This window comes from Neofelis nebulosa, chromosome 8, assembly GCF_028018385.1.
Source record: "Neofelis nebulosa isolate mNeoNeb1 chromosome 8, mNeoNeb1.pri, whole genome shotgun sequence".
NCBI classification, from domain to species: Eukaryota; Metazoa; Chordata; class Mammalia; order Carnivora; family Felidae; genus Neofelis; species Neofelis nebulosa.
In genome coordinates this window covers 82914747-82941571 of record NC_080789.1, presented here as the reverse complement: position 1 = coordinate 82941571, position 26825 = coordinate 82914747, and the positions used below count along the sequence as shown (strand labels likewise).

The following is a 26825-nucleotide window of genomic DNA, read 5'->3' as shown; positions in this document are numbered from 1 at the left end:
GGTTGTTGATCTAAATCTGACTCCAGCTTCACCTCCATTTTCTTTGCCATTTCCCTGTACAGACCAGAGCTGGCAACCTAATTATAGCCAACCAAATGGTGATTTTCAGTGATGAGTTATGTCCTGTGAATTAAATTTAGTTGACACTGTAGGACTGCTTGGTGCCCACTTGAATGAGCAGATTATAAGGTTGGTATATGATCCTCCTAGAAACTTTTGGCTTCCAAGTCCATCCAGATTTGTGGTTTTGATTAAAGCCAGAGAGTATCAGAGCTCGAAGGGTGTTTTAATAGATTTGGTAGACTGAATTCAACCCCTTTGTTTTTCACAAAAGAAAGCAAGAGGAGGTTAAATAACCTGGATAAGCTCTCTTGTGTGTCTTAATTTCTAACTCAGTCTTCTATGTACAAGAGGTCGATTTTAGATCTATTAGGTCCTCTGATCAGAGGTTCCACTTGAATGTGTGTAGACTAAAGGGTTATGATGAATGGGAGGAAGCTCTTCATTACTGGAGGTCTTCAAATAGTTTTAAGAGTCAAGGTAGACAGTACTATCTTTTCTTTTTTAACAGATGAGGACATTGAGGCAGAGAGGTTAAGCAAATTACCCAAAGTCACATAGCTAGGGAGTAGCCACACTGGGATGTAAATTCAGTCAAATACCTGTGCTTTTCTTACTACAAATTTTTGTCTTCTAGTCATCATCTGCATTATCAGGAAGCTAAACTAAGTCACTAAGGAGATATCATTACTTATTTCTTGTTCATTTCTTTGTTCATTCAGCCATCCATTCAATCAGCAAATATTTGCTAAGCATCTAGTAAGTGCCAACCACTGTTCTAAGTCCTGATAGAACAATGAATGAAACAAAGTTGTTGTTATAATACAGATTACATTCAAATAAGAGAGACACACAATAAAAAATATACAACATAATGTCAGACTGCAGTAAGTGTTTTGGGAAAATAAGAAAGCAGCATAAGAGGATTAAGAATAATAAAGTGGGGAGAAGGGCCCCTTTAGAAAAGGTGACCAGAGAAAGCCTCTCTGAGGTAGTAGCATTTAAGCAGAGTGATGCAGGATCTGAAAGATAAGTATAATGTTGCAGAGTGAGAGAACAAATATAAAGGTCCTCAGGTGGAAACAAGCCTGACTTACTATAGAAACAGCAAGGCCAATATGGCTGGAGCCAATGAGTGAGGGAGGGGCAGAGAACAGCAGGTGTCAAAGCATATAAGCCTGGACAAGAAGTCTGCATTTTACTCTATGTACTAGGAAGCCAGTGGAGGGTTCTGAGCAGAGGAGTGCCATATTCTGATGTACATTTTCAAAGTTATCACTTTGTTCTCTGAAAGATATTCAGTAGAGGGACAAGTATAGATGCAGAAAGGCCAGTTTCATGGCACTTGTAGCAGTTCAGGTCAGAGTTGAAGGTTATTTGGACGAGAGTGGTACAAGTCTCAAGAAGCAGTAGATTCATATCTGTTTCACTGGATACTGTAGGTAGAGGAGATATTTTGATGAAGTGTATGTTGCATATAAGAAAGAGAAGAATGAGGAGGTCTAACTTTCGGTTAAGATTTAAAACTTCTTTCAGATTAAGTGCTTAAAAAAAAGCAACATGTGCATGTGCAGAAAATGGGGACTACATCTACTGCCTAATAAGCATATGACTGGTATTTGCCCCTGATTCTAGTGAGGGAGGTTCTAAAACCCTTGGGAATTTTCTACTGCTAGAAGTGTCTTTGTTATTCATGAGCCCCCTGGATCACACCTGAGCTTCTGTTAAGGGAGGAGACACCTCAGGATGGGGGCTAGTCACTGGTCAGGGCCCATGATTAGAGAGGTGGGGCTTTGAGTTAGCCCAGGCTCCAGGAAGGGGAATGGGGCTGGAGACCAAGTTCAGTATTGTGGCAAATGATTAAGTCAATTGTGCCTATATCATGAAAGTCCAGTGAAAACTCTGGGCATGGGAACTCAGTAGAGCTTCCTGGTGGTGAACACATTGCTGTGCCTGGAGGACGATGGGCCCTGTTCCACTTAGAAGGGGCACAGAAGCTCTGTTTGAAACCCACCTATGTCGCACCCCATATGTCTCTTCATTTGGCTATTCCTGATCTATGCCCTTTCTTATAAAACTGTAATTGGAGTATAGCACTTCTCTGCATATTGTAGGTCATTCTAGTGAATTCTCAAACCTGAAGGAGTCATGGAAACCCTGCATGTGAAGCCAGTTGTTCAGAAGTGCTGGGGGCCTGAGGACACCCAAAGTGCCATTGGCATCTGAAGTAAGGGCAGTCTTGTTAGAGACTATTCCATCTAACTTGTGTGATCTGAGCTAACTCTGGGTGATGAGCATCAGAATGGTATTGCAAATCTTATTCTTGGGTTGAGCTTCTGTCCAATGAGAGCAGAGTGAGGGCAGTACTGCTAATGCCAGGATGGCACTGCACAACAATAGTTGGTGTCAGTATAGCATCTCCAGCTACCGCCGCTGTGCAGGACAGAATGGACCTGGGGAGAATGATTCATCCAGAGTCCAGTCATAATGGGAAGGGAGCATTTTAGTCCCACTACCCCTCTGTCATGAACAGTGAACAAATCCATGTAAATATTACATGTTAAAATTGATTTACCATGCTAAAATCTCTCGCCATTTTCCTTTAGTGTGTTTCCCTGCAGTGGAACTTTCATTCAAATATCAATAGCTCTACTGATAGTTTTACATAAACAGACATTTGTTATTTCAGTTAGCGAACATGTGTCTTATATACCATTTCACAAACTCTATCTTCAGTTTTGATCAGTCTTCGCTCCTAAATCCAGTTTTGTTATTTCCAAGAACCAATGGAATCATTGCCCAGGGTCCCAATACATGGAATGGATTGGCGACCAAAGTCACTATTTCTCTGAATGTTTTGGGGGGAAGAATAACTACTGATATTTCAGTCAATAAAAGTATTGTTCTAGTCGCCCAAACTCAAAGCCTTAGCCTTCTTTTCCTTTCTCCTAAAGGCACTGTCAGTAAACATTTTTCTTATTTTATCTTGCACATGGAATTAGGGAGTTAAAAATTAGTGTGGACAAACATCAGAGATTAGTTATATCATGCATTCAATTCAACAAACATTTGCTGGGAGCCTTTTTATTCCAGAAGCTATTCTAGACTAGCTACTGGGAACAGTGACAAGGACGGTCAAGAGTCCAGAACCCAAGGAAACAAAGACATTTTATAAAAGTAGATACATGAATTCACAGGGAAATAATTTCAGGTAGTGGTGCAGATTTGGGGTAAGATATGACAAGATACTCATAGAGGGCCCGGGGTCTTCTTTAGTTGGGTTGGGCAGGAAAGGAGGATTTTAATTTCTGAAGATAAGCATTCCAGGTGAAGGGAAGAGTGGAAGACAAGTTGGCAGAACTGGAAACCTCAGAACGAAAGCCACGAAGGCTGGGGACAGGGAGGGGGTGGTCCCACCTGGTTCATGGTGGCGGAAAGAGGACAACAGCCCATCCTTGCTCTCGGTCAAATCCAGACATCCCTTGCTTTCTGTTACAGGTTTCTTCCATCACATTTTCCAGTAGTGTGTTGGCCACTGGTTTTCCTTCCTCCAGCCTCTTGTCCTTTTACTACATTTTACTACGAACTATTTGACACTTCATAAAAAAAATCCTACTTAAAAAAATCATATGCTCCTTCTACTTGAAAGTCATCAATGTCTCTCTTTTGTTGGTGGGCTCAAGCAGAAACTTCTTACCTTAAGCAATTAATTACTGCTACCATTTAGCCCCATCTTAATCCTGGGGGTGGGTCTACCTGTGCTTTGATATCAGTTACTCAAATCTGCTTTCTTTCGTACCCAGTGTCTTCTCTTCAATCTGCAGGCTAGCCCCTCATCTTTAGTTCACGAAATGTCGCTGCCTGGTGTTATCGTCCAACTTTCAGGATGATCTATCATGCTCTACCAGTTAGGCCCTAGATTTGTGAAGCAGAGAATTTATTTGTCTCATTTGTGCTCCCTACCATATCTAACCCACTGCTACAGATATTACAGGCACTAAATAAAAGTTGTTGAATAAATAACCATTTTTGAGCTCTGAAATGCTATTCTGATCCTCAAACACTTATACATGCTTTAAAATTGAATATAACATTTACCACATGTCAGATACTGTATAAATATTAACTTGTTTAATCTTCATAAAAACCCTATATGTAGAGATATTCACCCATTTTATGGATGAAGAAGCTGAGACATAGGAAGGTTAAGTCACCTGCCCAAGGCTCTGAAAGTCCCCAGTCTGTGTCTAAAGCACTCAGCCATGCTATCTCTCTCATGCACAAAACACCCCTCCACCAATTCCCTTTCAACACACCTGCCTCTGACTTTATTCTTGGTTACTCAGGCACAAGAAAACAAAGTGAGGAAAACACGATACTCTCAAGTAAGAAGCAATTTTACAGTCCCCCATAAAATGAATTTCCTTATTATTTATCTGTCAGCACTAAGTCTTTGTCCTTTACAATGATATTTTCAAACTGGCTTTAGGAGTCCTGCATAGTATGAGGCCCTCAGCTCAGGAAACAAATTCTCTGAGGCCCTGAAGCACAGGTGCAGCCCGAGACGAAATTTCTCAACCTCTGCCAGAATCACAGTTTAATTTTCTCTCCGAGCATTTAGGCTTCAGGTCTTAGAGGAAAATTCATGATCTGGTGCCTTAATCGGTGTTGTCTTACAGAGATGGCTGTCGCAAGGAGGTGTAATCATGTGAACAGTAGACCCTGGGGATTTAACAAACTCCAGCCAGGGCTAGGGAAGGGGTCAATTCATATATATCCTCCCAGTGAATACAATGGAAATAGTCAAATTCTGACCACTCCAAAACTCCTGCTACAATTACTTCTCATTTGTAATATAAAACAAAGAGTAACATACTCAAAATTTGATATAGAAATTCTTTAAGATATTCGAGTTGTCAGAACTTTCAAACTAAGACAGAAGAGACTTTGGAAACCATTCAGACTCTCATTATCAATGAAAAACTGATGTGCATGGGAGTCAAACCTCTTCTAAGTCACAGGTAGAACCAGGGCCAAGGACCTTTATATCACAACTCGGCACCAGATAGCTAGAAGAAAACCCTGGGCAATTATCTCTTTGTAAAGTTACAGGCACCTCTGCAAATAAACCACCCTTAAATTCAGCTATTTTTGTATTTCAGGTTCTGGTGACCTGGTGTTTTTATGTCAGTTGCATTTGAAATGCTAATCAATAATCTCTGAGCAACATAAACACCTTGAAACCTTTCTTAAGAGTTCAAAATGACAGTAGAACACCAATGCAGAAGGAAACTTAGAGAGCTAGAATATTCATTCTAAAGTAAAATGTGTGTGCTTTATACTGGAACTTTTTCAAATGCTGAAAGAAATGAAAAAGGTGATTACATGACTGCAAGTTCTTCACCTGAAGAAGCTTAAAAGGTACTCTTTGGAAAATGAAATAGACTTCCTTTGTTGCTCCCATCACAGAGCCAAGAAAAAGGCAAAGCTTGCCCTTCTCATTCCCCGAGGTGAACATGTCAGTAAGTGAGGTAAAATCTGTTCTTATACAATCTTTGTTCTGACTCAATGACAACTCCTACTACTCCCTTTCACAATGTCCTCGTGTGCTCTCAGGCACACTCCTGACAGTATCTCACCATACTCTCTGTCCTAAAATAGCTTGTAAAACTTAAATGGATTCATCAATGGTTCCAGCAATTAAAATAGTTAAGTGAGCTCTTGACGTTTGGGTTAACAAAGAAACAGGTGCCAAATGGACTTCAGTTTGAGTCAGGCCATGAGACAGGAAGGTTCCCCTGCCCACTCTGTCCTGGTGGTAACGCTCATTTAACCATGTAAAAACTGTGGTGACTTTTTAGGATCTGTCTTCTGCTCTGAACAGGAAGCTCTGTGACAGGCCACATCTGTTCTGATGTCCTCTGTCCCCCTTTCCAGGAGCTAGCACAGTGCCTGGGACATGGTAGGTAGTAAGTGTTCATCGAACAAATAAAAGTTGACCGTTGTTTAACCTGTAAGAGGACCACTATGCAGAATCAGTAATGCATTTGAACACTAAAAGGCTTAAGAATACTCTGAATCTGCAAATTAGTATTTACATTTAGCCATAGTGAGTAGCTAAATATTTTAAGTAAAGTGGAAGGACCATTTAAATATTATAGAGCAATAACCCTGAACCAGACATGATGTAAGGCACTAGGATATATGGAACTTTGTTTAAACCATCAAGAATCTTACTTACCTTCATTTACAGATGAGGAAATAGACTCAGAGAGCTGGGGTAATCTACCTCAGATGCCATTATTTCAAAACTCTTTGCTCTCTAAATCCCCCAAATGAGCAACAGACTCCACGAACATGACATTAAATAACTAATCTTTGACATACAAGTATTGAATCACTTTTGTAAAGTTCAGCAATTTTTCAGGAATTCCCTTAGCTAAAACTAGTCCAAAATCTGATGGCAATTAACTTGCCTGATAACCTTACCTAACCCAAGAGCAGTCTTTCAGCTTAATTACCATCTCAGCTAATTACTCATGTTATGGCATGGGCTATGCAAGTCTATTAAAACCACTAGACAGAATTCATGGTGGCTTTACGGTACACAGCTCTCATTCCCACAACTTACATTTTGCTGGTATCTTTACTCTCTGGAAGAAAGCCAGAATTTCTGAATAAAATGTATCAGTCCTAACAATGTGGACATGATTATTCCAGAAAGCCAATGGAGAATTGAACAAGATCTTACAGTAATGACTAGGACTGGGAAACAAGAATTTTCTTCAGCACAGTGGGAAGAAATCCTTTTATTAAGGTTATGAGAATCAGAGATGTGAACATCCCTTTAAGTTCAAAATAAATGACTTAGGATGGGCCTCTATTTCAAAGAGGCACTGAACAAAATACAAATCGTTTTGCTGTAAACATTTGGGTTTGCAGCATAATTCCATATTAAAACTTATTAATCAATGTTGGGTCACAAAACATCCAAAAAACTGACTTCTATGTTCACTGGCTGATGGATGAGAAGTTAAAATCCTCTTTCAGAGTCCTAGGAAAATCATTTTCTCCTTTCTGGGTCTATTTTTTGTTAAGTAAAATCTATGGGGAAGACTCTTGATATTATTATCAGCATCATCATTAGTTATTAGTGTTGATTAATGGTTATGCTGCTGTATCTTTTAGTCTAAGGGCATTTTTTTTTTCTAATTTACTCACTATATATAATTTCCCTTGGATAGCTTTGTCCCAGTCCAAAATGTCATGTATCATGTATTCTCTAGTGACGTAATAAATATTTATACTCATTTAATAAATCTTAATTGAGTATCTACTATATACCAGGCACTGTTCTATGCTCCTGGGACACCTTAGTGAATAAAAAAGACTGAAATCTTATCTTTGCGACACTTTATCTTTTCTAGTGGATTGTCCATTTTAGACTTCTCTCCAGAATTCCAGACTCTTTTTATTCAGCTTCTTGTTGGTCATAATGCACTTGGAGACCCAAATTGGACCTAGGCACTTGGATACTATCAGGTACACTGAGATTATAACATTTCTTCAACTTACTCCTGTGGACCCCTGATGATTTAGGTTGAGCCCCACTGCTCCACCTGCCACCCCTAACTATCCAGGGCCAGAGACCTAAACCACGTTCCCCTCACCTTCAGTAAATGCTCCACCCGCATCCTTTCACATCTATCATTTCTTCTCAATCTCCAGTGGCCTTTCATAGCAGCTTTCATGACTGTTAGTGGGGAATGAACTCTTTCTCCCTATTCTTCTTCTTGCTCCAGGATAGCCCCTTGTCTCCATTTCTTGTTGTTCCATGGAACATGCTTTCTAAAATACACATCTGAGCATGTCTCTTTGGTTTAATATCCCTGAAAGGCTTCCTTTAGCTTTCAGGATCAAGTAAAGATTTCCAAGCACACCATGCCCTTGTGATCTGGCTCCTGGTGCCCCCATGGTTAGCCCCACTCTTTCTCTAGACAGACTCAACTGTTCCATTCTCATTTACCTGACTTATTTGAGCATCTGGCATGACCTTATGAAGCCTCCCTTCCCTCCATATCCATGGCAGGCTCTACCACTGCACAGAGCCATCACCTCTCCTTTAGTAAGTAGATTTCTTTGTCTCCTAGATTTCATCAAAGCCTCCTGAGGGAAGCTAAACCTTGAACCCTAAGCAGCCCAGCACCTGGAGCACAGTAAGCACTTAGCCTGTGCTTGTTAAATGAACAAACCATTCACCAATGGGAAGTACTTTACTGGCCTGCTTTTTTAAAAGGCATTTTATATCTTACTTCAACTATTGCAGCTGAAGGACTAAGAATTCTAATTCCTTAAAATATTGGAGAAGACTTTTCTCCTTCCAAAGGATGTCTTTTGGTTTTGGGCTTTTTCCTACTTTTTCTCCAATACTTGACTTACATATATTTGGTCTTCATTAAGTTTTGCCTCATTATTCAGTAGGTGAAGCACAGAGAAAGGTAAAATCATAGACATTGGCCCCAGAAAAATTTGTATTTGGGTCCTGGTTCAAACATTTATTTGCCGAGCACCTTGGATAAGTAATGAGCTTCACTGAGCGTCGGTGTACATAAAATGGGTATAATTAAATAACATGCAAAGCTGCTAGCACATATACACTTAGATTCCTTTCTTCCTGACTGTTCACACTTTCCCTTTAAGATACACACCTTGCCTGGAATATATTCCCCTTCTGTCAAAATCCTTTGTAAGGCCCAACTCCCCTCATAATCTTCTCTGTGCAACTGCCCCTAGTTCTTTTGGCCAGAAAGACCTGTCCTGTCCTCAGGGCTTCTGTGGCTCCACGTCTTATTCATTCTGTTCAACTAATCTATGCTGAGTACCTACGGTGTGCTGGGCCTTAATTTAGGTGCTGGGAATTTAGGTGCAGTGATCAAATCAGATGTATAAATGCTGAAGTCGTAGTGGAGAGGAATAAACACATCAATAAGTGTAAAAACAATTCTAGGGTCAGATTAATATAGGTGCTCTAAAGGGTGACAGGACAGAAGTAATTGGAACAGGGGTGTCAGGAAAGGTGCCAGGCATGGAAAGCGTTAGCAACAGCAACTGCAAAGAGAAGGCACCCCCGTGCCAAGGCTCTGACAAGGGAAGAAGTGTGAATTTCCAAGAAAAAGAAAAGGACCAATGTGGTTGAATTATAGTTGGCTAAGGAAAGTGGAATGAAGCAGACTGGGGCCAGATGGTATAAGGGGCCACGGGAAAGAGTTTGGATTTTATACTAAGTACCACTGAAGGGTTTTAAGCAGGGGGGTAACCGTATAATTTAAGATTTCTCCAGATGCTGTGTTTGTATGTCCATTATACCTCTTACTAGAGTTCGGATTTGCACTATAGTTTCTAGTGGACGTAGCTGTCTTTTCCACGACGGTGTGGTTCTGTGAGGGCAGTGACGATGTTTTATTCTTGTTTCGATCAGCACCTGTGTACAGTGCTCCTGGAAAATTCTTGCCAAATTAAATTGAAATATCCTGCAGCCTCTGTCTTTCTTGCCTGCAATTGTAATAATTGTAATTGCAGTACTTCTAATCGCTGTAGGAAGCTTGCAGTTGCCAACCCGCTCTGAACGGGTACATTTTTCCCATTTGAATTCCTCTCAGGCCTTCCTGCAATTGTAGGGATGTCAGCTGACTTCCTGTCTCCCTGGCCAGGTTTACTCCCTGCCCTGAACTGAATGTTTATAGTCCCCCCTCTGCAGAGCACGAGGCCCACTCCTTGGGGGTGCTGGGTGCAGCCGGCCTGGCCCGCTCTCAAAGGAACCACGGCTCCTAGCTTTATGCACCACACAGCATCAGATAATAACACAGTATTTATTGACCACTTGTATGTGTCGGGCACATTACAGAAGCAGTGTGCTTTTCCATTGGCATTGCAACTTTGGGCAAGTAATCAGTCCTCTCTAAGCCTGCTTCCTCATGTGCAGAATGGGGACAGTATTAGCAGAGTGCTACCTAGGATTGTTACAGGGCCTCAGAAGAGATCCCGTGTCAAACACATAGCACAGCACCTGGCTCACAGTCAGCCCCTCATCAAATGTCAGTTATATTGTAGGAGTACTGTCAGTACGCATGATTTTATTTGGTTCTTACAGCAACTCTGCAAAGGAAGTCTTATTATGTCCAGGGCCCACATTTATCTAGTATGCATAGATATGGCTGTACTGGTTGCTAAAACCATTGTAATATCTCCTAGTTGCCAAATTAGCCACTGTCCCAGCCTTCAAATCCCTCTCTCCCCCTATGACCCTGCAGCCTTCTCTGCCCAGGTGCTTCCCTTGGGATCCCTGCCTCTCCCTTCTCTCCAGGATCCAGAAACCACAGGGACAGGGACAGGGACAAGGTCCCGCTCAGCAGGAGGCCTCCCGGATCCAGCCACATTCAGCAGGTTTTATTCTGAGCGCTGACTGGCTGACTGCACTTATTTCATTGATGGGTAAAGTGAAGTTTGGGGTGGGGGGGAGGTCAAGTCACCAATCTTGTAAATGGAAATCCTAAGAAGTCAAACTTCAGAATCTATTACCTAGGCTGATTCCCTCACACTGAGCTTCTCCTCCACACTGATTAGGAAAACTAACAAAACAATTTTTTGGCTTTTTAAAAAAAAATTTTTTTTAACGTTTATTTATTTTTGAGACAGAGAGAGACAGAGCATGAACGGGGGAGGGGCAGAGAGAGAGGGAGACACAGAACCGGAAGCAGGCTCCAGGCTCTGGGCCATCAGCGCAGAGCCCGACGCGGGGCTCGAACTCACGGACCGCGAGATCGTGACCTGAGCTGAAGTCGGGCGCTTAACCGACTGAGCCACCCAGGCGCCCCAATTTTTTGGCTTTTTGAACTTGCAGAACTATCTCCTGGACACCAGCAGTTTCAATTTCTGATCAGTTCAGGAAGGAGTCAATGTTATCTCGAGTCAGCGCCTTGCTCTCGTCTTGATTCCCCATCCCACTCCCATCCATGAATCTCATTTAAACACGATTTGGCCCAAATTCTTCACCCTCACTTCTAGCACTGAGGAGAATCTTTGAGATGATGACCCTATGGATAGCCACACTGTTAAGTACTTACCATTTCTATCTCTATTTTACAAACTAAAAAGAAGACAAGAAAGATGTTAACATGCACAAAAATGTGGTAACTCATGGATATTACATATGACTACTAAATCAAAAATTAGAATAATGTAGAGGGTAGACCCCACAATGACAAATGAAATCCAGAGTTGGGAACTGAAAAGGACCCCTCTTAAATTGAAGACACGTGTCTGGACTTAAAATATGGAAAGTGAAGGTGGTGTCTCCCTCAATATGCATATTTACTTCTTAATTGTGCATTCTGAGCTGCAGAGACCCCCTTGGTTTGTTCTGAAATGTAAACATTTTTAGCAGTGTCTTATGAAGTTCTAAAGTCTTTAAAATAGGTTTTAAAGATTGAGCAGTTACATAATTGGCTTAATTAGGTCCAATTACACAATTAGCATAAATTGGAAACAATAGAATCAGAACATATAATTTCATAGTTATGACACATAATAATAATGCAGAAATTAGGTTGGCAAATGGTGCTAACACAGGAGGTTTGCATACAAATCCTAGAAGATTCGATGTCTTTCATGAGCCCAAACATCTCCCCCTCCAACAGTTACTGCTCAAAATGCTTAACAATAAACAAGACTGATTTTGAGATGTAGACACAGAAGACAACATCTGGAAAATTGTTACTAATGGGTGACTAGAGAGATTTCTTTCCTATCTCACTCAAAGGACCATCCCTCTTTCTGAAGTCTCAATAGATTATTGTAAGGAAGAATTCATTCTTTTTTTTTTTAATGTTTATTTATGTTTGAGAGAGAGCAGGGGAGGGGCAGAGAGAGAGGGAGACACAGAACAAGAAGCAGGCTCCAGCCTCTGAGCCGTCAGCACAGAGTCTTACCCATGAGATTATGACCTGAGCCGAAGTTGGAAGCTTAACAAATAAGCCACCCAGGTGCCCCAAGAAGAATTTATTCTTTTTTTTAAATGTTTATTTATTTTTGAGAGAGAGAGAGAGAGAGAGAGAGACAGTGTGAGAGGGGAGGGGCAGAGAGAGACAGAGACACAGAATCTGAAGCAGGCTCCAGGCTCTGAGCTGTCAGCCCAGAGCCTAACGCTGGTCTAACTCACAAGCGGTGAGATCATGACCTGAACTGAAGTCAGACGCTTAACTGACTGAGCCACCCAGGTGCCCCTGGAAGAATTTATTCTTAAGTATGAGTTACATTGCAAAACCTTCCACTATGCATGCCTCCCCCTCTGCCAGGAGAGCAGCCTCAGGCACACTTCTGAGCACATGCACATGTGGGAGGGACCGGGTTTGAGAAACACTGCAAGAGGGGACTAAATGGTCTTTTCTCTCTCATCAGCCACGTGATTTCTAATCATACTTGGATCATTCATCATACTTGGTTCCAGTGGCCTAAGCCTTCCTGCTGCATCTTTGTCTTCTGATTTAAAGGAGGGGAAAGATGACATTTGACTAATGAGAAATTCACGTTCCGAACTCCTTGCAGCTCTTTTGGTGTATCTTTCTGTAAATTATGTACCACAACCAGAGGGCTAAGAAGAAACCATTCATTTGTTAATTGACTTGTTACTTTATTATTCACTCGCTAAACATTTTGAGCTTCCTGGGGGAAAGAGACTATTTCTTACTTATCCTTATGTATCAAACCCATACATCGCTGCTAGGATATAGGAAGCACTCACTGTTCATGAAATTGACTTTAAGGCATATTACAGATATTATTACCTGCCCTGCTATTACAAAGAACCAAGGGCTACTCTATTCCTGCTTGTGGCCTTCAAGAAACTTAACTGTTTTTAGTGTCAAAGCAATTATTATGTTAACAAAAGCATGAGTTCAATTGTCCTAGCTGACATCTCCATGCTAGCCGGAAACAGTTTTTAGTTAAGAGCCAAGTCAGTGGAAGAGTGTAAGAGTGCCGTGTACTAAAATGAGAAAGTGATCTCAAAAACCCATGCTCATGGGGGGTGGCCAGCCAGGGTCTTGGTTGCAGCCCAGTACGGCAGAGCACACGGGCAAGGCAGTAGTTCTCTGAACATGCACAATACCCCTCTCACAGACACCTGCGGTTTTGATCCTGCTATTTGCCAAATTAAGTACTAAATATCCCCAAAGGCCCCTGTCATATCTCAGCAAATGAACACTGAAAATCTGAAAATGTCCTCAAAATGTTAGAGAAACATCTAAAAGCCTTGGGCATTTTTTCTAATGATCTCTATTTTGTTTGTTCCTCCTCAGTCATCATCCTCTGGGTAATGGGAGAAGCCAAAGGGCTTAGTGATGCTCAAAGGCCATTACTAGTACAGGCTGGAGGATTTATCCTTTTATACCCTTCCCTCCGTTTATTGGGTTCCCTTTCATTACTTTTACTTTCCAGCATGGTCCTTCCTTTTCCCTTCTCATTTTCTGTTCCCCATAAATACTAGCTCAAAATATCAATTCTCTTATCAAAAATGAGGGCTCGCTTGCTGAGAGAAAATATATTCCCCCGATACCTTGATCAACTCACATCTCCCCTAACTATATCCCAGAAGATGCTTTGTGTTCACTCAGATACTCAGACAGTGGTGAGACTCGAACAACTTATTGTCGCATCTGAAGGCAAGGGCAAGGAAGGTTTAAATTTCTTTTCATATTTCAGAGTCTTGAGCCTATCACTGGGTGGATGTAGAGGAACAGGTATATTTAGATTCTAACCTCTAGAAATAAATGTATTTACAATGTATGTTTTAATGCATATTCATATAAATATTCCTTATTGACATAGTAATAAAGTTGAAGCACTAAAGGTGACAAACTATACATGGAAGGGAGAGAAATATCCCCCAAAATGTTATGTTCTTTTTTTAATATAATTAATTGTCAAATTGGCTTACATACAACACCCAGTGCTCATCCCAACAAGTGCCCTCCTCAATGCCCATCACCCATTTTCCCTCTTCCCCCACCCCCGTCCACCTTCAGTTTGTTCCCTGTATTTAAGTCTCTTGTGGTTTGCCTCCCTCTGTTATATTCTTGCTTTCCTCATGTCACCAAAAGGAAGGAGGAACTTCCTGAGGGTCCCAGAGTACAAATCAGATGTACTTAAGCAGTGTGGTAGAATTCATATGAGTTGTCTGGTGAATATGAGGAACTTCCTCATTTTCTTTTGCATAAACACTTGAGGGTAAGAGCTACATCAATTATGAAGAATTTAAAGCTTTAAAGTTCTGCTGATAAACAAGCACTTAAATCAGCTCGGTAAGTGAAGCTATTTTTAAGGACAAAAATAAAGGTGGTAGGAAAATGTCTGGAAGGTTTCCTACCAAACTATTAAAAGTAGTTACCTCTGGCTTGGAGACAGAAAAGCTATAGAGTTTGAATTGAGTTATAGATGTGATTCAACTTGCTGTGTGCTCTAAAATCTCTCTCTCTCCTCTCTCTTTCTCTCTCGGTAGATCAGGATTTCAAGGCCATAATCTCCACAGAGCTTAGAGTCACAGATTTTCTATATTGGGTTCATTAGCTACAGATTTTTTGAACTTTTCCAGAAAGGCTATTCCAGTAAGTGAACACTCTTTGGTGCAAATGACTTTTTGTTTCCATCAGTACTGAGCTTAATAATTTCACTCTTCCTTCTCCTGGCCATTGAAATTCAGAAACAGCGCCTGTTGTCTTGGATGTGCCCTGCTTGGATGAGAATGAGACAGTTCAGATTGGAATGAGTTTATGAGCTCTCCTCCCTCCCATCACGGTCCTGGAGAGAGCTGATGGAATAGGATGGGCAGAAACATGGATAAGTGTGTGGGCACTTAAAAATTCAGGTACAAGTGCCTGGCCAAATGCTGATTTTAATGTTAAGGCTTAACAGAGGTCAACACTGTTTTATGGTAAAAGCCACCTGTGATTTCCTTATTACAAAACCCCAAAGCTCTGTCTGACCTGTCTCTTCTTTATGGCCTCTCTACAGCAACTGATGCTGTTGAAATTGACATTGCAAGGCTTGTCTCTTGCCTTTTGACATACTCTGCTTCCTGGTTCTCCTTTTGCCCTTTTTATTGTCTTCCTACTTATTTTATGTGTCTTTCTTCTTTCTTCCTGAATGGGGATCTCGCATGTCCTGTCTCTGGCTTTCTCTGACTTGCTCTCTACACAGTCTCCCTTCTCTCATTTCTCTCTAATTTGATGGCTTCAACTGTTACTCCATGTGGACAGTCACAGTGAAGACTGTCAATTACCGAGTGCCTCCAGTATGCTAGCCATGTTTAACGTATCATCTCACTGATGTCACAGCAATTTTCTCCCTTTTGGATGAGAAGACAGAAGCCTTGTATGGTAGGTTCAAAGATTTACCCAAGATATCGCAGACCACACAGCAAATAAGTGACAGAACTAAGGCTTAAGCCCAGATCTTTTGGGCTCTAAGGCTCATGTTGTTACTACCCTGTCCCTCCTAATTTATGACTTACCTTCTAGTATCATTTTAAAATCAAAAGTGTTCTTTTCTGACCAGCTTCTGATCTTGTGCAAGGCCTTCTGAAACTGATACACCACCTTTCTCCCAGTGACCAGGCTCACAATGTCAGGTGTCTTGGGCTCATATTGGCCCCCACCCTAATCTCATCAATTGCCAGATAGCACCTCTGATTTCATCTTTCCCCTCTCCCAACCAGCCTATGCACCACTGCCTGACGACTGTTCTAGGCCACATCATTCCTGTAGTGAAACCCTCCAGTGCCTTCCCATTCCTAATGAAATGATGGCCCAAACAGACACTTACTACTCAAAAGTCCAATCTACTTTCCCTATAATATCTCTCAGAGCTTCATTACAAGTTGACTCTGTGCCACTGAAACTGGGCCGGTGTCCCCCAAATTCCACCTGTATGCCTTTGTGCCAGATGCTCCCTCTTACAGGAACTCAATCCATCAGACACTCCCAATCTGCACAAATCCTACTCTGTCTGATGGACTGCCCCCCAACACACCCACACCCACACCCACACACACTCTCCCTTCTACCACCTCCCAGTTGGATATCACTCTATATCTTTAAGCCTTTACAGATTTTCATTTGTTCCACCCTTGAGGAACTTGGCCTGTTCTACTTCTGGTTTGTTATTCTCTTCCCCCTCTTATTAAGCTCTAAGTTCCTTGGCAGAGAAGGAATGTGTCAGACTCTTCAGTGTATTCCCCAAAATCTTTTAATCCAAGGGACAGAGTGGATGCCCAGTAAATACATACTAATTATATTTACTCAAATTTTGATAACATACAGCAATGTGAGGTTGCATTTTAAACTTAATGCTCTATGTGTGGGGCACCTGGGCGGCTCAGTCAGTTGAGCATCTGACTTCAGCTCAAGTCATGATCTCACAGTTCTTGGGTTCGAGCCCCGCATCGGGCTCTGTGCTGACAGCTCAGAGCCTGGAGCCTTCTTCAGATTCTGTGTCTCCCTCTCTCTCTGCCCCTTCCCTGCTCATGCTCTGTCTCTCAAAAATGAATGAACATTAAAAATATATATATAAACTTAATGCTCTACATGTCTTTTCTCCAGTAAACAGACACAAAATATTTCACATTGATGGTCTCGAGCATCTCAAGATCAAGAATGTATAAATAATGATTATGAATGCCTATCTTCAAACTGATTAGCTTTTTCCCCCTAATGTAGAAGGGAGAGAGTGCAGAAAAGGAAACATGGAGAAAAAGAAACAATATTAGGTTCTGCCCCTGTCACATAAGAATGACATCATAGTAGGATGCAAACTACTATGCACATGAAACAACTTATAGGAGGATGTAAGTCAAAAAGGAGAAAACATGAAAAATGCTGAACAATAAAAATTCAATTTACATGTAGCTCTGCTATGACACATAAATATTGTCAGGTAAGACAAATTACTGCAATATTTACTTGTAGGATGTTACCCTCCAAACATGCTCTTTGGTTGCTCCCTCTACTGCAGTATATGTCTTCCTATGTGCATGACCAGCTCCCAGAAGGACGGACACAGAGTCACTGTCACTTGGTTCTCTGAAGCTTTGGAACTGGTGTTTACTAAATGCTATCCTTGGGACTGGGCAGCAAGGAGGGTCATGACTCTTCTAAAGCCTCATTCTCAAATAGTGAACACTATCTTGTAAGAAGATTTTTGAGAAAAAAAAATCCAACATATGGCCATGTTTATTATAAGAATACATGAATTTATATTGGATGCAATAATACTAAACATGTGTCATGATACCCTTAAGTTGTAACTTAGGCTTCTTTTTAAACCACTTAGTTTTAATCTTCTGTGAAACAGAAGGAACTCCAAACCATGGACAACAACAGCCTCTGCTACTGATCTTAATGAGGAGTTATAAGCAACTTAGTATGGCAGAATCAGTACCAATCGTTACTGACAATCCAAATTGTATAGACAGGAAGACAGTGTTCTCCCATTGAGATCAAATGTCATACCCTTCTCAAACACGGTTAAATTTCTTAAACTCTTGATTTCCGAAATTCAAAGAATTTCTTAAAGCGTGAATCTTCTGTTCATATTTGCCAATGGGAAAGTTCCAGATTTGGGGAATTGAGACATTAGCGAAGACATGAGGTCAGGAGATGACGGACATGACTGAGATGGTACTACTCACTGCAGAGAGAATTCTTCAGTAAATATCATCTGTGCCCTGGAGACTTAGATTTGGTTTATATAACCAAGAAGTCCATTGGAAACCAGTGAGTTAGCTAGCCTGAGGATTCTTCAGTGATTGACAGTCCTATTTGGTAGTTAACCAAATGATTGGGAGAACTTTTCCATTTTGGGAGAAGGGTAGGGTAGAGAAGGGGAAAGTATACAAAATGCAACATAGTCATGGGTTAAAATGCTCTGATCACTCACCACAATCATTTGAGCCACATAACTTTCAGGCCCAGTGTATTCAGTGGGGTCTTTAACCTTCACCAGGACTAGGAAGTACAAATAATGCCACATGTTGTGTTCTGACTTGATGTGTTCCTCAAATGAAACAGTTTTGTTATCAAACTTGTCCCTCTCAAGTCCTGCAAGACACAGAAAACACAATGTATGTGATTTGTCATTTAATCAGCATGCGCTTCCCAGCATAAAAACAAAACATAATAATTATGTGGAAAAAATGCTTTCTGTGAGTGTGCCAATTTAGAATGTTATGATTAAAAACAACACAGTACACAAGACCTCCAGAAAAAAAGGCCATAGTTTATAGATTTCTTCTCAACTAACATTCTCCAGCCTCCTCCAACCCCTGCCCAATGGGTCCTTAGAAATGTGCGGTCCTGTTATAGATGTAACATTGGAAGATAATTTAAAATATAGTCATATCAAAACTGTCCAATGAAACTGGACCACAAGTCTAAGCAGAAGAAGTAAAAATGATTGTGCAATAAAAGGCATGCTTGCTAATCAGGACAGGAAAAAAAGGTATTTTATCCAGGAACTTGGGTAAAAAGGGGAAAGTCAGCTGAGAGAGGCATCTTGAAAACCACTCGTAATCAGTGAAGGGCAAGCCAACGTCCACGGTGATCTTTTCTCCGAGTGCAATAAGGACTCTGACTTATCCAGCCTTTAGACTACTGTGTTCCTGGCATTTTGAGGAGGGGATGATCTGTTCAATATCCAGGGCAGATTTTCAGCTGCTGGAAGGACACTGAGGAGGCTTCTGCATAGCAAGAATCTTTTCTTTCAAGGGCTGAAGAGTAGATGAAAGAAAGTGAATGGAGATGAAGAAAAACATCTATGGAAAAGTGAGTCAGATCGCCAAATAAAATGGGATGTTGGGATTCAGTCTGGTTTTGCAGTTCAGATACTGGAGAAGAAACTAGGAAATTGGATTCCAATCCTGGCTCTTCTTTTGTAAGCATTTTTTTAAGCCATTCAGGCATGAAGAAGACTCTTTAAATAATAAGATATAACATACAATAAGTAAAAAAAAAAAAATCTATCCCTAGTGAAAGGGTGACCTTTTATATTACCTTACTGGATATTTTAATGGAAAATACCATAAAATTAGATGAGGCCAATGGTGACGCCTCATCTTATTTGACCCATCATCAGCTCAGCATGACCCAAATAAAATCCATACTCTTCCCCAAAACTACTCCACCCACAGTCTGCCTCTTCATTCCATGGCAACTCCAGGCTTCCAGTCGTTCAAGCCAACTGAGGAGTCATCCTTGAATCCTCTCTTTCTCTCATCCATATCCAATTCATGTTGAAATTCTTTTGGGTCTACCCTCAACATAGATCTGGAATCTGGCCACTCCTCCCCACCTCCACAGCCTCCTCTCTTATCTGAGCCTTCATCATCTCTCACTTGGACAGCTGCATTAGCCTCCCAGGCCTTCCCGTTTTCACTTTAACTCTCTGTGTTGGCCTATTCCCAACACAGCAGCCACAGCGATACTTCAAAAGCCTAAGTAGAATGTGTCTCTCTTCTGTTCAAAGCCCTGCAGTGGTTCTTTTCCAACTCAAGGTAAAGGTCAAAGGCCTTACAATGGCCTATGAGTAGGGTTGCCAGATAAAATACAGAATTCTGGGTTGATGCCAGGTTTTAATTTCATATAAATAATGAACAATTGTTGAGTATTAGTATATCCCATGTAATATCTACTTGCCAAACTGGAAATGATTATGCCCTATAGCCTCTCTAACCTTGTCTCTTACTCTCCTCTCCCTTGCTAACTCTTATGCAGCCACACTGGCCTCCTTGTTCCTTGCATGCAGACTCCTGCTTCAGGGCTCCTGGACTGGTGGCTTCTTCTACCCACAGAGCTCTTTCCTCTGATGTCTCTTTGATGAACTTGCTCACCTTTTGCTCAAATCTCACCTTCTCCGTGTTGCTTAACTTGATCGCCCTATTTAATTCTACAACCTGTCCCTTCCCTTTTGCCAACACCCTCAATCACTCTTTCTCTTTTATCCTCTTTTTCCTAGAGTGCTTATCACCTCCTAGCAGGCTGAACACAGCCATATCAAAGTTGTGAAATTAAACCGGACCACAAGTCTAAGATAAAGAGGTAAAAATGATTGTGCCAGAAAAAGCCTGCTTGTTAATCAGCACAAAAGAAAGGAATGCAAATTTATCCAGGAACTCAGATAAGAACTTATTATGTTTATTATTTATTGTGTGTCTATGAGCAGATATATTTGTCTTTTTTTCTTCAACAACAGTCCTAATAGCTTAGATTGGTGTCTGGTTTATCGTCAGCACTGAACACAATATTTATTGAATGAATTAAGAATATTTCACTAATAAAATGTTATTCCACTTGGGTGACTATAATCAAAAACAGATTAATAACAAATCTTGGTGATGATGTGGATGAACTGGAGCCCTCATACCCTGCTGGTGGGAATCTAAAATAATGCAACTTAATTTTAATTTTAATTTCAATTTTAATTTTTATTTCCTAAAGCACTTTATTTTTTATATATTTTTAAAATATAATTTATTGTCAAGTTAGCTAATATAAGTGTATACAGTGTGCTCTTGGCTTTGGGAGTAGATTCTCATGATTCATCACTTACATACAACACCAAGTGCTCATTCCAACAAGTGCCCTCCTCAGTGCCCATCACCCATTTTCCCCTTCCCGCCCCCCCATCAACCCTCAGTTTGTTCTCTGTATTTAAGAGTCTCTTATGGTTTGCCTCCCTCTCTGTTTGAAACTATTTTTTCCCTTTCCCTTCCCCCGTGGTCTTCTGTTAAGTTTATCAAATTCCACACATGAGTGGAAACATATGATATCTGTCTTTCTCTGACTTATTTCACTTAGCATAATACCCTCCAGTTCCATCCACGTTGTTGCAAATGGCAAGATTTCATTCTTTTTCATTGTCAAGTAGTATACAGTTTGGCAACTCCTCAAAAGGTTAAACATAGAGTTACCATATGACCCAGAAATTCCACTTGAAGCACCTAACCAGAAGAAATAAAAACATATGTCCACACAATAACTAGTACATGAATGTTCACAGCAGCATTATTCATAATAGCTAAAAAGTAGAAGTAATCCAAACATTCATCAACTAATGAAAAGATCAATAAAATGTGGCATATCGTACAATGGAATTTTCTGCAATAAAAAGGAATGAAGTAGTGATACATGTTACAACATGAATCTTGAAAACATCATATTAAATAAAAGAAGCAGGTCACAGAAGGCCACATATTATATGATTCCATTTATTAAAATGTCCAGGATAGGCAAATCTTCAGAGACAGAAAGTAGATCAGTGGTTGCCGAGGACTGAGGAGGAGGAAAGGTTGGGGGTGGGGGATGGTGGTGAGGGCTAAGGGGTGTGAAGTTTCTTTCGAGAGCAATGAAAATGTTCTAAAATTAATTGTGATGATGGATGCCTGACTCTGAATATATATACTAAAACCCACAGACTTGTATGCTTTAAATGGGTGAGTTGTAGGGCATATATCTCAAAAGAGGTACAGAGAGAGAGAGAGAGAGAGAATGTTAAAGTAGATGTTCCCAGAATTCAGTTCAAACAATTACCTTCCTGTTGCAAGGTACATAGGGCTATAAAAATAATGTGTCTACTATCAATTAATCTGTAATATGGTAGAGGAAACAGAAAACTTGTGTTATATCCTGAAGTGGTGATAAATTGCCAAGGAAGCACAGAGGAGGACAAAATGAATTGTGACTAGGTACATTTTAAAAGGTTTAAAAGAGGTGTAAAGCTTTAAATGTCTAGCCTTGAAACAGGATTATGGCAAGTGGAAAAGAGATGAATGGTAATAAAAGCCAACTAATTTTTATTGAGCACCTATTTGTGCTGACAACAACGTAAAGATGTGTAAATATGCTCTGGTAATTACAGTAATCCAATCTGACCTTTTAGCACATGAGGAAACAGATTCAGAGGAATTTGGTGAATTGCTCAAGTTGACGCCTCGGTAGTGGAAAAATCGGTCAGTGTTTAAATAAAAACTTTCTGGCTCTAAAGCCATGTTCTTTTGCCTCCTGGGCGGAGGAAATGGCGGGGCAAAGCTACAGGTAAAAGTGGATCCCCTGTTTGGGGGAGCATCAACTCCTCTGAAGGGAACATTTGGAAAGGAAGATGAAATGGTGCATTTGGCACAAAGCGTGAAGAGCTTTAAGCACAAAGCAATGGAGACTGCACTTTATTCTGAAGGCCTCTGAGTGGAGACCAGCATGTTCAGAGCTGTGCGTCAGGTAACTTTGTGTGGTAGGATTTAGAGGAAGACTTGAGAGAAGAGGCTGAGGGTGGGGAGGCCAGGGGACTAGGGCAGTGAGGGGTGTAAAAGAGGGGAACTGCTTGTCTTTCATCTTCAGTGGTTCTTGCTCGCTAAACTTTATCGGCCATTCCCATGGTTTCAACCGGCATCATACTGGTGAGGTATCTCCAGCGCTGACCTTTCTTCCCAATTTGAAGTTCTATTTCCAGCTGCCTACTGGGTAAATCGTGCTGGGTAGCTTATGGGCATGTCATGCTCTTCTTCTTCACCTCTGTTAATGAAGTCTTTGTCAACCAGGGAACTTGAAGTCATCCTCGGACTCATGCTGTGACAATCCACCCTGTGCACATTTCTTAGAGTGACTCTGACTTTCTTGCCATTCTCCAAACAAACCAAGTCCTTTGAAAATTCTATGCCTCCATCTCCTCCCTTTCCTACCTCCTACCCTTCTTCAAGACCCAGCTTAACTACTGCCACCACTGACTCTCACAAGGCACAACCAGCTAGTGGATCCTCCCTGTGCCCATAACATTGTTATGAAAATTTGTCTATTTCTATCTTAGCCTCTAGCACCGTACCGTCTGACTTATTTTTATCAGCACCAGGCATAGTATCTGGAAAACAGTAGGCATTCAACTAACATTAACAGAGTAACTGAAAAATGAATAAGACAGAGACAGTAAAGAGAAGTTTTGGAATGAAAATTTAAGAGGGCTTGATGTCCAATTAGAGGTATAGATTTAGAAGCATCAAGCATGACCCTAAAGTCTGACCTGAATGACTGAATATATGGTAATATCACCACAGCAAGAGGAAAAAAAAGAGAAAGAAAAGACTGGGGGAAGATATGTTTGCTTTGGGGTGTGTTGAGTTTACGATGCCTGTCGAACAACCGGTGTTGGGCTGCTAGGTCTGAAGCTAGAAACTCTGAACAGAGATGTCAAGGTGTAAAAATACTAATTCAAGGATAAATGACTTAAAATTAACAATGGAAGCCACGGTATTGGAAGAGATGAGCAAGGCAAAAAGAAAGGAAGGATAAGAGGTACTTTGTGTGCTCAACACAAACGTTTCAGAATACTTATGTCGTATTTCCCACACAATATGACTAAGGTGAGGGCACATACCCACCCACCACCCAGGTGTGCCTGTCTATTCCTCTTGTCAGCTTTATTTTTCTGCATAGCCCTTGGCATCATGCATTCTATGTACGCTGGAAAATAAGCTCCATGATGGCAGTACACTTTGTCCAGCTGTGCTCACTGCAATATCGTGGCACGTAGTAGACACTCAATAAGTAATCACTGAACAAATAAATGCATAAATGACCTTAGTGTGTAAGTACAAATAAAGAACTAATATACTGAGAGAAGAACACATTGCCCCTCTCTGACAGTACAGCCTTTATCTCCTATGAAATCACCTAGAAAGATCTTTAATTCTAGGCACCAGATTCCCATCAATCCTTTCTCCATTCTGTTATTTTGTCACATCTGCTCTGTCAACATCTCCCTCTCACTGGATTTTCAGCCACTGGTAATTCAAAATTAATAACTAATATGGCTATCAGTGCCAATTGGTTCCTGTGCTTTCTGCCCCAGCTCTGGCATCTGCTCATCATCACCCTATCATGACCGCCTTCTGGATCACTAGCAATTGTTTTCTGAGTCATAATGCTCACACATCTGGTCATTGCCTTCAAGGCTAGAAATGTCCCATCTGCTCTCTTTGCCTGTCGCAGAACCTACTTCCTCCTCTGTTGCTACTTGGGTGTCACTTGGTATGTGTTGTCCTGGAGCCGATTCTCTCCTACTGCGGAGATTTTCTCCTCTGTTGTTCGATACTATATCCCTCTTTGGATCACAGTTTAACACCCAACTCTTCTAAGAATCATTTACCAAGTAATAACTATATCATAGCCTACTGGTACAACCCCCAAATATCCCAACTGTTCAAATCATTCTTGTAACTAAGTTCTTATAATGTATACAGTACGTGTTAGATCTTACATATGGTAAGCAATTCCAGGAACAGATGCATATCTAGATATACATTATCATAATGCTTTTCACACATTTCTGCTAAAGTTTCTTTGAGGGCAGAGAGCAGAGAGCCTTTATGCTACTGAGGTCACAGGGATTAATAGCTGAAAGTGCCTGAGATTACTTTGCAAATTTTTCTTTAATTCTACATGATTTTATTAAAAAAAAATTTTTTTTAATGTTTATTTATTTTTGAGACAGAGACAGAGCATGAACGGGGGAGGGTCAGAGAGAGAGGGAGACACAGAGTCCGAAGCAGGCTCCAGGCTCTGAGCCGTCAGCACAGAGCCCGACGCGGGGCTTCAACCCACAGACTGCGAGATCATGACCTGAGCCGAAGTCGGACGCTTAACCGACTGAGCCACCCAGGAGCCCCTAATTCTACATGATTTTAAATGTTCACATTAAATTTGTTTTACTTTGTAGCATTCTATTTGTTCTAATATAGAAAATACTCTTGGGGTGCCTGGGTGGCTCAGTTGGTTGAGTGTCCAACTTCAGCTCACGTCATGATTTCACAGCTCGTGAGTTCAAGTCCTGCGTCGGGCTCCGTGCTGCCAGCACAGAGCTTGGAGCCGGCTTCGGATTCTGTGTCTCCATCTCTCTCTGTCCCTCCCCTGCTCATGCTGTCCCTTTCTCTCTCTGCCTCTCTCTCTCAAAAATAAATAAACATTAAAAAAAATACTCTTTACATTTATTCTTAGGTTAAAGTACTTAAATGGCCTCTCAAATTTTAGAATAAATGTGAAGCTTCTGGAAAATAGACCATGTTGATCTAATATCTCCTTATGCCTCCTGATAGATGACCCAATATCTCCATGGGAATGCAGATGCCATGGAAACAATACCCTGAATGTGACAAAATTTAATAACTTGGAATTGTTGCACCCAGGTTTTTTGTCTGCAGTATATGTCAGTTTAGTATTTACCCACTTTATCTTCCTTTTGTAGGTTATAAGTCACATAAATATAGAGATAATGTGGGGTGCCTGGCTGGCTCAGTTGGTTACGCATCCGACTTTGGCTCAGGTCATGGTCTCATAGTTTGTGAGTTTGAGTCCTACATCAGGCTCTGTGCTGACAGCTCAGAGCCTCAACCCTACTTTGGATTCTGTGTCTCCCTCTCTCTCTGCCCTTTCTTTGCTTGCTCTCTGTCTCTTCCTCTCTCTCAAAAATAAACATAAAGAAAATTTTTTAAAAAATAGAGATAATGTTAATTTGGGCTGATTTATTGAATAGTCATTCAGCAAATATTGATGAATGGTCCCCAATACATACTATGGAAGCATAAAAATAAATAAGGCATGAATCTGGATCTCTTAAAGAAGGGAAATTAATGTGCATTGAAGGCTTACTCAGTTAAGCATTGAGCTAGGAATTTTGATATATGTGGTCTCAATTATACTCCCCAAACCCCACAAGATGGCATTATATTCCCCACTTTCCAGATGAGGGAACAATAGTTCAAGGTGAAAGGAAACTTGGCCAAGATCACATATCCAAGATGTGGAACCAGTGTGCCTACTTAACTATAAAATCCATGCCCTTTCTATGATATGACAGTGCATAGCATCCAAGAGAGATATGACAAGAGACAAAATACATACAGTACCACGGAGCAAAGTGTGATGTGAGGACTTGCTGCTGGTTAGTGAAACCAGAGAAGGATTCACGGAATAATGGCATTAGAGCTGGTCTTAGACAGAGGGTTGGAGTTCAATAGCTAAGGAGTTTGGGCATTCCGAATGGAAATACTATAACTGAGAGTCTCTACATTAAAGATGAGTAATGCAGTTAGGCTGGAAGTTGAGCTACAAACAGGAGAACATTGGGTGAAAAGGTGGGCAAAAAAAGAAGGAGGCTGATTGTGGAGCACCTCACAGGCCAGAAAATTTGGAATATTAGAGTTACAGACTGTGCCATGCTATTGATAGCCTTTTGAGTAAGAAAATGATGAATTCACACTGGAAAAATTAATCTGGCAGCATTGAGCAGGATATTTTGGATGTGAGCCAAGGTGAGCCTGCAAAATCAAGGTGTGGCTGTGGAATGTGTGGAAGAAAGAGACTGAGACTGGGAGAGCAGATTCATTAGCACATGGTAACTAGTGCACCTAGAATGGGAAAAAGGAGATGTTAAAAACGATGGAGAAGCTCCCAGCCCAGATAACTGAAGGCACCGTGGGATATCATCAGCTGCAATGTGGAGGTCAGGATAAACTGGTAGGTCAGAGGAAGACGATGGGAAGATGCACTGGTTTTTAGACATGGTAAATTTGGCTGCCAGGAAGTCATGCCTGCATAGATGTCAGTCAATAATTGAAAACAAAGGACAAAAGCCTGGAGAGAGTTTGGAGCTGTGGTTGCACATTTGGCAGTAAT

At 41.0% G+C, this 26825-nt stretch overlaps 1 protein-coding gene across 4 annotated transcripts in view; it reads right to left on the bottom strand.

Moving 5' to 3' along the window:
- Positions 1-26825, bottom strand: part of ITPR2 (inositol 1,4,5-trisphosphate receptor type 2) — a 493421-nt gene that overhangs the window by 32674 nt on the left and 433922 nt on the right. For all 4 annotated transcript variants that reach the window (XM_058743294.1, XM_058743295.1, XM_058743296.1 and 1 more), the window contains one exon: positions 18049-18209. In XM_058743294.1, coding sequence (XP_058599277.1) covers positions 18049-18209 — 161 coding nt within the window. The remainder of the gene's footprint in view (positions 1-18048; positions 18210-26825) is intronic.